The sequence below is a fragment of the Apodemus sylvaticus genome, chromosome 2 (assembly GCF_947179515.1).
Source record: "Apodemus sylvaticus chromosome 2, mApoSyl1.1, whole genome shotgun sequence".
Lineage (NCBI taxonomy): Eukaryota > Metazoa > Chordata > Mammalia > Rodentia > Muridae > Apodemus > Apodemus sylvaticus.
In genome coordinates, this window is record NC_067473.1 from 47,438,675 (window position 1) to 47,452,543 (window position 13,869).

The window sequence follows — 13,869 nt, forward strand, 5'->3', positions numbered from 1 at the left end:
AGGCCTTGAGTCCTTGCAGCTAGCTTTTTAAGTGTTGGAAGGTGCTATGCAGGCTGTTGGGAGAGAAGGGGCATCAATGATCTATCTTACCCAGTTGTGAATCCTATGATCTATGAAACTAGTCTGCCAGGCAAGATATACTGACATGCACCACTGGTGAGCAGCAACAGCTATGATTGGATCTGACATCACTATATTAGGGGTAATCTGTGTCTGTTACTGTAACCCTGGTGAAACCCTTTCCTCACATCTGGGAAAAAAACACTGATGTTTTAGAAAGTTGATTGTGGGTAAGCTGTCATTTAAATATTGCTTATAACCATAGCTGTCTAGTGTTCTGAATCTCAATCAGAGAAGGCTCTCTTTTTAGTGAACAGTGGTGAATACAGAGTCTCCTGGCTACACACAGTGTTGAAACAAAGTGTTCATCCTCAAATAAATATATGGCAGTCTTGTTAAGGTTCAGGAAATGATATAGAAGAGAGGGCATAAAAAAGTATATAAAATGGAAGACAGGGAGAAGAACTTCAAAATATTATCTCCTAGACAAACCATGCCAGTGAAATTACGGATATTGGCATTGGGTCTGCAAAAAATGTAGCATCAACTGTAAGGCAGAGGTGGACGGGAGGGTCAGGATTCTATTTCCCCACTGCACAACTATGTCTTACTGATGAATTCAGGGGGAAGGGAACCATTGGCTTCAGTTGTAAACACACTGATGAATGAACCAGACCCCAGAGGAGTTCTCTAATAGTCACCCAAATAGCCCTGGTTACACTATATATGTCATAACCCAAAAGGATTAGTAGTGATGATGTGGCTAATTATAGAATGAAAAGGATATAAATGTTGGAGGAAGGTCAATACACTATCTACATGTGCAAAATTGTCAAATTAAAAAAAAAGAATCGATTAAAATATTTGAAAAGGTTGGCACAAATCGGAAAGAGTATTAGTGTGGAACTTTCAGTCCACACTGGTTGATTTCTCTTAACAGAAGCAATTACTGACCTTGTTTATACATACAAGCCCATGGAGAAAGGGAACAAGAAACAGTGTGTAGACTTCTGCAGACTCAGCACATACCATCGGCATTGAATATCAAAGACTGAGATCTGTCACCCGAATCGCAAACTCTTGTCTTTCATCTTTTCAGTAATACACAGGTGTTTATCAACCCGCCAGAAGGGAAGATGAGAGAAGTGAGTTGTATATTATTAGGATGGAGAGCAAAATGTTTAGCTCTGCTCTGTTGTCAAAGGCCCTTGTGATGTTCTCTACCATTTGAGAAGTAAACAGCAGCCCCTAGAGGAGGACACTTCTAAAAGACACTATCCCCATGGCAGAGTCACTAGGCCAAAATTTAAAGCCCCCTGGCAAATAGGCAAAAGTTTTCAAGATTGCTCTAAAGGAGGCCTGAAACACCTTCAAACTTTTATAACACATGCTATCTGCTATCTGCTAAAGGAATTAGAACAAAGTACCCGCTCAATTCACAGCTTTGAAATTAGATTTTCTGGGTATTCATAGAATTAACTACCCATGACAATATAAATCAGAATCTAATTCTATCGTGGAGTTTATTAAACAGAGATGTCAAAATTCCCACCAGGTCAGTACCTTCATCTGAGCAAGCTGACGATGAAGATGAGTACTGCTTGAATCATGTACCAACTTACTTATTTGGAGAAAGGCGACAATGTCTAACAATTAAAATGATTAAGAAGACAACAGTTCCTGGGCATCATATGTAGCTTTATTTTCAAAGCACACAAGCTTCATCTTGAGTGGCAAGATAGAGGAACCAAGGGTCGTGTTTTCTCTAGATGAATGGTACAGTGAGCAAATTCATCCAGTTTTAATCCCTGGAAAGATCTCTGGGCTTCTTAAGGTTTCAGGATGTCACACTTGCACATGGGGCACGTCCTGTGTGCTAGAAGCCAGGGATCAATGCATGTCTTGTGGAAAAAATGTTTGCAAGCTAAAATACGTATTACATCTTGGGCTTTGTATATATCAAAACAAACAACACAGCTGTCTTCGTTTGGGTCTAGCTCCTTATCCCCTGCCTTGAGCACTCGAAGCTGCAGCTGGCCAATAGCTTTCTTCACGTCAGCCTTGATCTGTCTTTGCCTCCTAGTAGAAGAATTGGGTGCTCGGGGTCTCCAGGCACAGTACAGGAAAAGGTAGGCAACAGTGGCTGCCAGGAAGGTAAACAGAGACATGACATAGTGGCTAAGCCACGGCATGTGCATTCTCCCCACTTCAATGATGATTGTCACATAGACACCTTGCTGGATCAAGTGCAAGAGCTCCATGCCCTTGAGGTTGCCGATCATCACTGCAACTATATTCTCCGTTCCCTGGTGAGACATGGGGAACACCTTGTTGCCTGTACCAGGATAGTTATAGATGATCACCCCATTCGCTCCCTTCTCTGCTGCCAAATTGATTTTATGAGTAAACGTACAGCCTCCCCGTTCGATGAGGGCCAGCCAAGAGTCGGCCTGATCAGGCCTGCTGAAGTTGGTCAGGGGACTGCAAGCGTTCTGATTCCATCCTTCAGGAAGCACCACGGCACCAGACACCCGCTCCAGAGGAGAATGATTCCCAAACACGCCACTCTCTCCTAGCTCAGATATGATCCGGTTTCCTACCTGGAATGTAATATTCAGATGCGCAGTCCATATTGCTTTTCCTTTGGAGTCAGGGAGGCTAAGCAGTAGGAAGACGCTAAGTCTCAACAGCCGAGATGAAACAGACCTATGCACTAAAGGAGTAGGTCCAGGGGGTTTCATTCCTCCATTAACTGATTCCTCCATTTGCAAGACATGCAAAACAAAGTAACATCTGCTGTAAAGGGAGGCAAAGGAGCTGGCTTGAGCTGTCGAGATCACTAAAACACATATATCAAGAAGGGCTGCCAAGATGAAAGATACCTTGTTCATTCCACCATTTTTACTCCTGGTACTTTTTCTTTCTTATAATGAAAATTCAAGAGATGTTATTACTTCAATGCGATTTCAAGAAACTTATGACTTCCTAATGGGCAGATTGTGACATCAGAGGTATTTAAGCCAATCCAGGAGTTTATATTAGTACAATGCATACTGAAATCCTATTGGTCAAAAGGCTACTAAGCAGTAAGTCAAGAGGTACGCATTCAAACATATGTGTTCATGTATTACCATATTATATGCCAATATTTTATATTACATATACACAAATATAACACTTTAAACACACTAAAAATTAGTGAATAAAAGTGGTAAAAGTTAAAAATTACACAAGTTGAGTTTTGTTTTAATATATGGACATACTGAAAAATACCTTAAATCTTTTACAAACTATTCATTTATATTAATGGATATTTCTGGCCAGGTGCTTCCTCTCTTACTGCTTCTATACTACCCAGTTGACCACTCCATGGACAGTAGGAATAAATCACACCAACTGTCTTCCGGCACTAAATGTTAATGCCAATCCTAAAGATTTAACATGAGGAATAAGGAAAAAAAACATATTTTTTGATCTAGACTCACCCAGCAAGGCAAATACATCTTGGTCAATGGAGTGTGTTACTAAAATACCTACTATGTGCTAAGCAAATACTAAGTATGAAAACAGATACTGTAAAAACACCTACACAATCCTACTATTATACACTGAGAGTAGATTTGAATCAATTAAGATATATGAATGACTGTAAGAACTGTGAACAGGAAGTGCCACATATAAAGGGAGAGGTAACGTGGAACGGAGACCATTCTTAGAGGCCCAAGATAAACTTCTCTAAGAAGCTGATAGGCTGATACATGTGAAATGGATTCAAATTGCAAAAGCAGAGTAAGCAGTCTGGAGTTGAAGCACAGAGTCCTGAAGCAGGGAAGGCCAAGAGCCACTGATGTGTTTGGTGACTCGCTTGCTATCCTGAGGATTTTGAATTATGGCCCAGGACATGAGAAACATGCTGCCAATCTGGAGTCTTTCAAACTCTTGCTTTTACTTTAAATACCTGCCTAAGATCTTTGCATAGATAATGAATTGGCAACACTTAATAAAACATTTATCTCCTAGGTATAGGAGAGCTTCTGCACAACTAGAGGGCTCCAATGTTTTGAGGACATGGAAAGAAAGGACCTTGTTTGCTTATGAGGCTCAGGCACAGAACGGGCTGTGTACTAAAACCACAGGCATATCAGGAGAGCGTAAGTATTTTTTGACAAAAAGCATCCTTTGTACTTATTGGGCCATAATTATTTAGTTGATATTTGCTTGCAAGATGGCTGTCAGTCAAATGCTCAAATCTATGTGTGGTTCAGTTTGCATCTGAACCATCTTCCCAGGTGGAATGTCCCATGATCAGAGTGTGACCTAGTGTTTGATTCTGTTAACAGAGGAAAAAGGAAAAACCGGCCAAGAACTTTAACGTTACTTAGCAGGTACTTGTTGAATTGTTGATTGCTTTTGGGAGGTGACTTGGCTTTTATATTTTCTGGGGTTTGGTGGTTGTTTTTAGACAGACTATTGAGACAGACTCAAACTAGATAAATAGTCAATGGCAACCTTGAACTCCTAATCCTCCTGCCTCTGTCTTTCAAGTGCAACAAATATTGCCTTGTTTGAACACATCCAGAATCTTTTACTGATTTTGGAAGGGATTAAATAGCAAAACATGTATGGCTTAAGTCAAGAGTTTCTTCGTTTTGGTTGAAGGGAACAATGTGTAAAAATGTATAGGATCATTGAATTCTTCTTGGTATAACAAATGAGCTGAGGCCATGGTGGTTAAAGCATCCCTTCACTTCTGCCGTAGTTTTAGTACAAAATGCTTCCTACATCTAACCACGGCTCTGAAACAGATGTGATTTTGTCTTCCGAGGACCATATATTTTTAGACTCTTTCATAAAAATTATCATACTGTTTGGGGAATGCTGTAGGCGTATCATGGCTAAAAGCCAAAGATGCAACTAAACATCATCAACTGCTGACTGTGACCTCTTAATGATGGAGAGACGCCTAACTCAAAATGCCACAAAGGTTAGGAAACCCTGTGCTAATGGGAGTCTTAGGAGAGGAGAAGTTTCTCCTGAGCTGCTACCCCTAAGAAACAATAAATTCTAAGCTCTTGCCACACAGTACGTTTTTGTAATTATCAATCCGTCTGCTAAGATGCTCTCAGAATGTTCCTCCACTTCCACAGTTTTTCCTAGCACAGAAAGAGAACAGCTCTCTTTAAGCATCCGTATTAGTCCACAAGGGATGGTTGTCAATTGCCTCCATTTTATCAGCACTAGAGCAACTAGTCTTCTATCCTGGGGCCAGCATAGCTAAATGGGGCAGAAAGAAGGAATAGATAATTGATGCCACTATAGCCGTTGCTTTTAAAACACTGAACTTTCAAAACATGGACTTGGAGCACATGAAGATTTCAAACGCTTTATTCTATTGACCCTTGCTGGTAGATTAAGGGAAACTGAACACATACTCCCTAGTCCAGTTGATCCAACAGTCTAAAAGTCTCTGTTTTTTACATCTTTCTATTTTGCCTTCTAAAGTATATTGGCTTTCCTCTTAATTTGGTTCCCTTGATGAACTCCCAGGATAGTTACTGTTCTAATTATCCATAGGCACACAGCACCCTGAGGTGCAATGCAACATTTTGACTCCCACTTTCCCCTTTAAGAAAGAGGGAAAATATTTTCCCCCAGAAACTTATCAACATTCTCTTAATGTCTTTGGCTGGAACTCCTTCACAAATTCGTTTTTAGTTGATCAATGAAATGAACCTGATCATGATGATCGACATAATCCATTCCTTGCTGAGTGCATGAGTGATGGAAGGGGAGAGTTACCAGTTCTTCCTACTACCGATGGAGAAAACCAGCTTGTGGAAGACAAGCACTCAGAGAGGTGGCAGCTGCAGGATCTAAATTCTGGGATATACTCAAAGAAATCCATAAATACCTACTAGCCAGTACAGACACAATGTGCATTGCACACAAAATACCACCATAAAACAAACTCAACACAGTCCTGTTCCTTAGGAGGGCATGATTGTAAGAGAAATGGTTACAAAGATATTGAAAGTATGAATGTATGTATGTATGTATGTATGTATGTATGTGTATATATATGTGTGTATATATGTATGCATATATGTATGTATGTATATAGTATCTGGCTATTTTTAAAATAGAGTTTAGGGAAATTTTGATGAACATTATAACCATCATTGAGTATAACAGGTAGAGAATCAACTCATCTCCACTCTTACTGTTATTTGACATTACTGATACAAAACAATCATGCCTTCCGAAATACCATCTCTGAAAAGGAAAAGCAGCAAGTGCATCCATACTGCATTTGACATCTGTAAGGTGCAGGGAAAAACCAAAGAGACCATTTAAAGTAAAGCTCGAGTCCCAGTGTACTGGGTCAGGAATCACAAGAATTCTCTGGGAACCCATAAAGCATAGTTACTTGGCATATAAACTAAAGAAGGGACAGTTTTTTCTGTTTGTTTGATCTCTGATTTTGTTTGTTTTCTGAAGAGAAAAACATTAGAAAGGGTTTCAGGGGTAATAGGATGCTGACTGATTCAAAGTGGCTTACTAAAGGCAAGAAAAGAATTTTCTCAAAACAAAACCCTTTCATTTTACAGCAAAATTTTTACTGTATATCATATTCAATTGCAAGTTTATAATTCTTATATATAGTAATACAGTCTTTTTCGGCAACTTATACTGAGTTAATCATAACACTTCCATGTTCAATAAAACATACATGTGATAATTAGAAGAGTACATTTGTAATTTTTTTCTTTTCTTTAATTTTTTATATTCTTTGTTTACATTCGAAATGATTTCCCCTTTCCCAGTTCCTCCCTCCCCATATGTCCAATAAGCCTTCTTCTCTCCACCTATTCTCTAATCACCTCCCTCCTTTTTTTCTGTCCTGGTACTGCCCTACAATGCTGGATCAAGCCTTTTTCAGATCAGGGCCCTCTCCTTACTTCTTCATGGGAGACATTTGTTATGCTAATTGTGTCTTGGGTATTCAGAGCTTCTGGGCTAATTATTATCCACTTATCAACGATTGCATTCCATGTGTATTCTTTTGTGATTGGGTTACTTCACTTAGGATGGTATTTTCCAGCTCCAACCATTTGCCTAAAAATTTCGTGAATTCATTGTTTTTAATTGCTGAGTAGTATTCCATTGTGTAAATATACCACATTTTCTGTATCTATTCCTCCACTGCAGGACATCTGGGTTCTTTCCAGCTTCTGTCTATTATAAATAAGGCTGCTATGAACATAATGGAGCATGTGTCTTTATTGCATGCTGGGGAATCCTCTGGGTATATGCCCAGGAGAGGTATAGCAGGGTCCTCCGGAAGTATCATGTCCAGTTTACTGAGGAACAGCCAGACAGATTTCCAAAGTGGTTGTACTATCTTGCAATCCCACCAGCAGTGGAGGAGTGTTCCTCTTTCTCCACATCCTCACCAATACCTGCTGTCTCCTGAGTTTTTAACCTTAGCCATTCTGACTGGTATGAGGTGAAATCTCAGGGTTGTTTTGATTTGCATTTCCCTAATGACTAATGATGTTGAACATTTCTTAAGGTGCTTCTTGGCCAACCGAATTTCTGCAGGTGAAAATTCTTTGTTTAGATCTGTATCCCATTTTTTTAATAGGGTTAACATTCTTGCCAACCGAATCCAAGAACACATCAAAACGATGATCCACCATGATCAAGTAGGCTTCATCCCAGGGATGCAGGGATGATTCAATATAAGGAAATCCATCAATGCAATCCACTACATAAACAAACTCAAAGAAAAAAATCACATGATCATTTCATTAGATGCTGAAAAAGCATTTGACAAAATCCAGCATCCTTTCATGCTAAAAGTCTTGGAAAAAACAGGAATTCAAGGCCCATACCTAAACATAGTTAAAGCAATATACAGCAAATCAGTAGCCAACATCAAACTAAATGGAGAGAAACTTGAAGCAATCCCACTAAAATCAGGAACTAGACAAAGCTGCCCTTTCTCTCCATATCTTTTCAATATAGTACTTGAAGTTCTAGCTAGAGCCATTAGACAATATAAGGAGGTCAAAGGGATACAAATTGGAAACGAAGAAGTTAAATTATCACTATTTGCAGATGATATGATAGTATACTTAAATGACCCAAAAAATCCACCAGAGAACTCCTACAGCTGATAAACAACTTCAGCAAAGTGGCTAGTTATAAAATCAACTCAAGCAAATCAGTTGCCTTCCTATACTAAAAGGATAAGCAGGCTGAGAAAGAAGTTGGGGAAATGACACCCTTCACAATAGCCACAAACAATATAAAGTATCTTGGTGTGATTCTAACCAAACAAGTGAAAGATCTATACAACAACAACTTCAGGTCTCTGAAGAAAGAAATGGAAGAAAACCTCAGAAAATGGAAAAATCTTCCATGCTCGTGGATTGACAGGATTAATATAGTTAAACTGGCCATCTTGGAAAAAGCAATATACAGATTCAATGCAATCCCCATTAAAATCCCAACTCAGTTCTTTATAGAGTTAGAAAAAGCAATTCTTAAATTCATCTGGAATAACAAAAAACCCAGGATAGCTAAACCTATTCTCAACAGTAAAAGAATTTCTGGGGGAATCAGTATCCCAGACCTCAAGCAATACTACAGAGCAATAGTGTTAAAAACTGGATGGGGCCAGGCAGTGTTGGCGCACGCCTGTAATCCCAGCACTTGGGAGGCAGAGGGAGGTGGATTTCTGAGTTCGAGGCCAGCCTGGTCTACAGAGTGAGTTCCAGGACAGCCAGGACTACACAGAGAAACCCTGACTCAAAAAACCAAAAAAAAAAAAAAAAAAAAAAAAACCCCACAAAAAAAAACACAAAAAAAACCCACAAAAAAACCCCAAAAACAACAACAACAACAACAAAACAAAACAAAAAAAAAAACTGCATGGTATTGGCACAGTGACAGACAAGTGGACCAATGGAATAGAATTGAAGACCCAGAAATGAAACCACATACCTATGGTCACTTGATCTTCGACCAAGGAGCTGAAAACATCCAGTGAAAAAAAGATAGCCTTTTCCACAAATGGTGCTGGTTCAATGGGAGGTCAGCATGCAGAAGAATGCGAATTGATCCATCTTTATCTCCTTGTACTAAGCTCAACTCCAAGTGGATCAAGGACCTCCAAGTAAAACCAGACACACTGAAACTAATAGAAAAAAACTGGGGAAAACCCTTAAGGACATGGGCACAGGGAAAAAGTTCCTGAACAGAACACCAATAGCTTATGCTCTAAGATAAAGAATTGACAAAGGGGACCTCATAAAATTATAAAGTTTCTGTAAGGCAAGGAACACTGTCAAAAGAACAAAACAGCAACCAACAATCCAATAAAGGGCTAATATCCAATATAAACAAATGTACTCAAGAAGTTAGAAGAGTACATTTTTAAACATCCCAATCCACCTGCAATCTAAGAATGTCTTCTAAGTACTCTAAACATAGAATACAGTAAATGTTAAAAACTACATGTGAGCTTCTGGATTGTATTCCTGCTCACACAGGGGATCTGGGAGAGCACAAAGGCCAGGAGGTGCTGGGCAGCAGGTTTTCATTGGATTTAAGCCCTATAGCTTGAGATGGAACCTATACTTGACACTGCTAAAAGGGCAAAGAACAAGATAGTTCTGTGGCCAAGCAGAAAACCTATACTATTTCTCTATTATTGGGACATTGTCCTGACTCAAAAGGGTCTACTTCAGTGGGAGATTGCCACAGTCATCCCATCCTGTGGGATGGACATTTCCCATTGCTTCTATCTGGCTACACACTTATTCTCTTAGATCTTGTATCCACCAGATAGTGTTTATTCTTAATTTTTGCTTCCTGCCACCCCCTAGGAAAAAGCATTCAAACTTATAGTGGTGGTCCTGCTTATTGGAAAGCTCAAATGTCTGCCCCTATAGTTTCTAGGAATGACGTAAGTCTCTGCACCACCTACTCTTCGTTCTTCCCAGTCATCTTCATTTTCTACTATCAGTCCTTACATTTTCGTTTCTTCCACTAAATCAGTTGAGTGTTTCCTCCGCTCCTATTAAAACAATCAGCACACTACACTTCACACAGGTGTCACCTATTCTTGTGAGGCTTATTTTCATACCCCTTAGATCTGCATGCCTGGCAAGTGGCTGGCCAACAGACTTCAGCAGAAGTGATGCTATGCCAGCTTCATCCCTGCTACCCCAAAGTGAACTAGAGTATCTTGACAAGCAGATGTGAATCAAAATAAAGCCCATCTGTCCTACCTGAGGGTATTTGACCTTAATCTGCAGGAAGGCAGACACATGAAAGTTAAAAATCAGTTAGCTGTATGACTCAAAGTGACCTGACCTCAACCCTATATAAAGCACTAATGCAACTAAGGAATGCTGGGAGTTTTCTCCAGGGCAGAGCATACCAATTGCTTATCCAATATCAGTTGAACAGCCCTGAAAACATACACACAAGCTAATGTTATACAAACTAAGTAGATTATACTTAGAAAAATATATACAATATATAATATTTTTATTTATATATACATTTACAATATATATATTATACATGTTTATAAATATATGTGTGTGTATACACACAAGCACACACACATATGTACATTTAAACAATTAATAAAAACAGAGGCCATGAATCTAAAGTAAAAGAAGGGTATGTTTCATCAGGGAGGAAAAAAAGGGAAGAGGAAATTATGTCACTATATTATAATCTCAAAAACTAAAAGGAATGAATAATTTTTTTTTTACTTTTAACTTAAATTTTTTCTCTTTTCTTTTCTTTTTTTTAATTTTCTATATTCTTTGTTTACACTCCAAATGCTTTCCCCTTTCCTGGTTCCCCCTTCCCATCAGTTTCATAAGCCCTCTTCCCTCTGCCCATTTCCCAATCACCCCCCTCCCATTTCCCTGTCCTGGTACTCCCCTACAATGCTGGATCAAGTCTTTTCAGAACCAGGGCTCTCTCTTTCCCTCTTCTTGGGTATCATTTGATATACTAACTGTGTCTTGAGAATTCAGAGCTTCTGGGCTAATTAATATCCACTTATCAGTGATTGCATTCCATGTGTATTCTTTTGTGATTGTTACCTCACTTAGGATGATACTTTCCAGTTCTAACTATTTGTCTAAGAATTTCATGAAATCATTGTTTTTAATTGCTGAGTAGTATTCCATTGTGTAAATACACCACATTTTCTGTATCCATTCCTTCATTGAGGGACATCTGGGTTCTTCCAGCTTCTGGCTATTATAAATAAGGCTGCTATGAACATAGTGGAGCATGTGTCCTTAGACTGCATGCTGGGGAATCCTCTGGGTATATACCCAGGAGTGGTATAGCAGGGTCCTCTGGAAGTGTCATGTCCAGTTTTCTGAGAAACTGCCAGGCTGATTTCCAAAGGGGTTGTACCATCTTGCAATCCCATCAGCAGTGGAGGAATGTTTCTCTTTCTGCACATCTTCGCCAACACCTGCTGTCTCCTGAGTTTTTAACCTTAGCCATTCTGACTGGTGTAAGATGAAATCTCAGGGTTGTTTTGATTTGCATTTCCCTAATGATTAATGATGTTGAACATTTCTTAAGGTGCTTCTCAGCCATCCGAAGTTCTTCAGGTGAAAATTCTTTTGTTTAGCTCTATACCCCATTTTTTAATAGGGTTATTTGGTTCTCTGGGGTCTAACTTCTTGAGTTCTTTGTATATATTGGATATTAGCCCTCTTTCGGATTTAGAGCAGACTGAGAAAAGTAATTAGGGAAATGACACCCTTCACAATAGCCACAAACAATATAAAGTATCTTGATGTGACTCTAACCAAACAAGTGAAAGATCTATACGACAAGAACTTCAGATCTCTGAAGAAGGAAATGGAAGAAGACCTCAGAAAATGGAAAAATCTTCCATGCTCATGAATTGGCAGAATTAATATAGTTAAAATGGCCATCTTGCCAAAAGCAATCTACAGATTCAACACAATACCCATCAAAATCCCAACTCAGTTCTTCATAGAATTATAAAGAGCAATTCTCAAATTCATCTGGAATAACAAAAAACCCAGGATAGCTAAAACTATTCTCAACAGTAAAAGAACTTCTGGGGGAATCAGTATCCCAGATCTCAAACATTACTACAAAGCAATAGTGATAAAAAACTGCATGGTATTAGTACAATGACAGGCAAGTGGATCAATGGAATAGGATTGAAGACCCAGAAATGAACCCACACATCTATGGCCACTTGATCTTTGACAAAGGAGCTGAAAACATCCAATGGGAAAAAAATAGCCTTTTCAACAAATGGTGCTGGTTCAATTGGAGGTCAGCATGCAGAAGAATGCGAATTGATCCATTCTTATCTCCTTGTACGAAGCTCAACTCCAAGTGGATCAAGGACCTCCAAGTAAAACCTGACACACTGAAACTAATAGAAAAGAAATTGGGGAAGACCCTTGAGGACAGGGGCACAGGGGAAAAGTTCCTGAACAGAACACCAATAGCTTATGCTCTAAGATCAAGAATTGACAAATGGGACCTCATAAAATTACAAAGTTTCTGTAAGGCATAGGACACTGTCAAAAGGACAAAATGGCAACCAACAGATTGGGAAAGGATTTTCACCAACTCTAAAACCGACAAAGGAATGAATAATTTTTAAAAAGATGACCAGAGTCATGCATAGGCCTTGACAGAACCTGATGGCTTCTAGTCAAGACATAGAATCCTTAATAATAAGACATGCTCACTCCTGGAGAGGCACAAAGGGCTGGGATTGACACAGGAAGTCTATAAGATGATCAATCATGGTTCAATTTGAGTAGAGAATAGTCTTCTTCTTGCTTCAATTGTAACAAGATTGTAGCATCATTTGTGTAGGCATAATGTTTTTGTGCAGTGTGAAGATTATTCTTGTATTATTCAAATGCTGATTTCTCTGCCCTCATACCTTGTTGTAATGCAGACATGGCATTGTAATGCTTATTCTAAGTATCCCCTACCTCAAGTTTATATAATCCCTGCTCTCCATTTATTCTGACTTATCAATAAAATTTGATCAGCCAATGGTGAGGCAGAAGAGAGTAGGGCTGGACTTCTGCTGTACAGGGCAGACAGGAGAAAGTCAGGAAGAGGAGGATTAGCAAGATTAGTTTAAAGGATTAGACTAGATCACCAGTTGCTCAGTTATTGTGTTATTGTGTTATAAAGCTAATTAAATACATCTTATGGTCTCAGTCTCATTTACTTTGAAGCTAGCTAGCGATAGGATAAAATGCCACTTTTAAGAATCCTTTTACATGTACACCATTGAGTTGTGAAAGTTGTTGACTAAATGATGAATTAAATTGATAATCCTCTATATTCTGCCTTATGATCATCTTAATACAATGCATTTTTTCTAATTAGTGAGGTCTTTATAAGGGTGATCATGTCAGTAAGTGTATAGAATACTTAGACTGTGAATAATGTGACAATCTTTAATTCTGTAGATCTGATATGCAACTTGCTTTCTGTAATGACGTCTGAATGAAAAGACATTTTTAGAATATTTAGACTATGTCAAAATGCCATTTTATTTTAATGAGCATAAATCAATGCTACATTTTTCTTCTCTGTGAATTAGATTCCAGATCTACAAAAGCTTACATTAAATTGGAAACATGTCCTTCTTATTCAACCTAGCAAATACAAGACAGTGTGGCAATCAACTGGAGAAACATTATGACATTGGGAGATGTAATCAGGGCAAAGGTGGCACTGTAGCTATTTTCA

At 38.8% G+C, this 13,869-nt stretch overlaps 2 protein-coding genes across 3 annotated transcripts in view; both read right to left on the reverse strand.

The window, feature by feature from the left end:
* Nucleotides 1-13,869, reverse strand: part of Cadps2 (calcium dependent secretion activator 2) — a 564,078-nt gene that overhangs the window by 389,284 nt on the left and 160,925 nt on the right. The gene's annotated exons all lie outside the window — the stretch shown is intronic.
* On the reverse strand, nucleotides 1,890-2,853 carry Rnf148 (ring finger protein 148). Its single transcript, XM_052173307.1, is given in 2 exon segments — nucleotides 1,890-2,816; nucleotides 2,818-2,853. Coding segments are annotated over 2 exon segments (963 nt in total).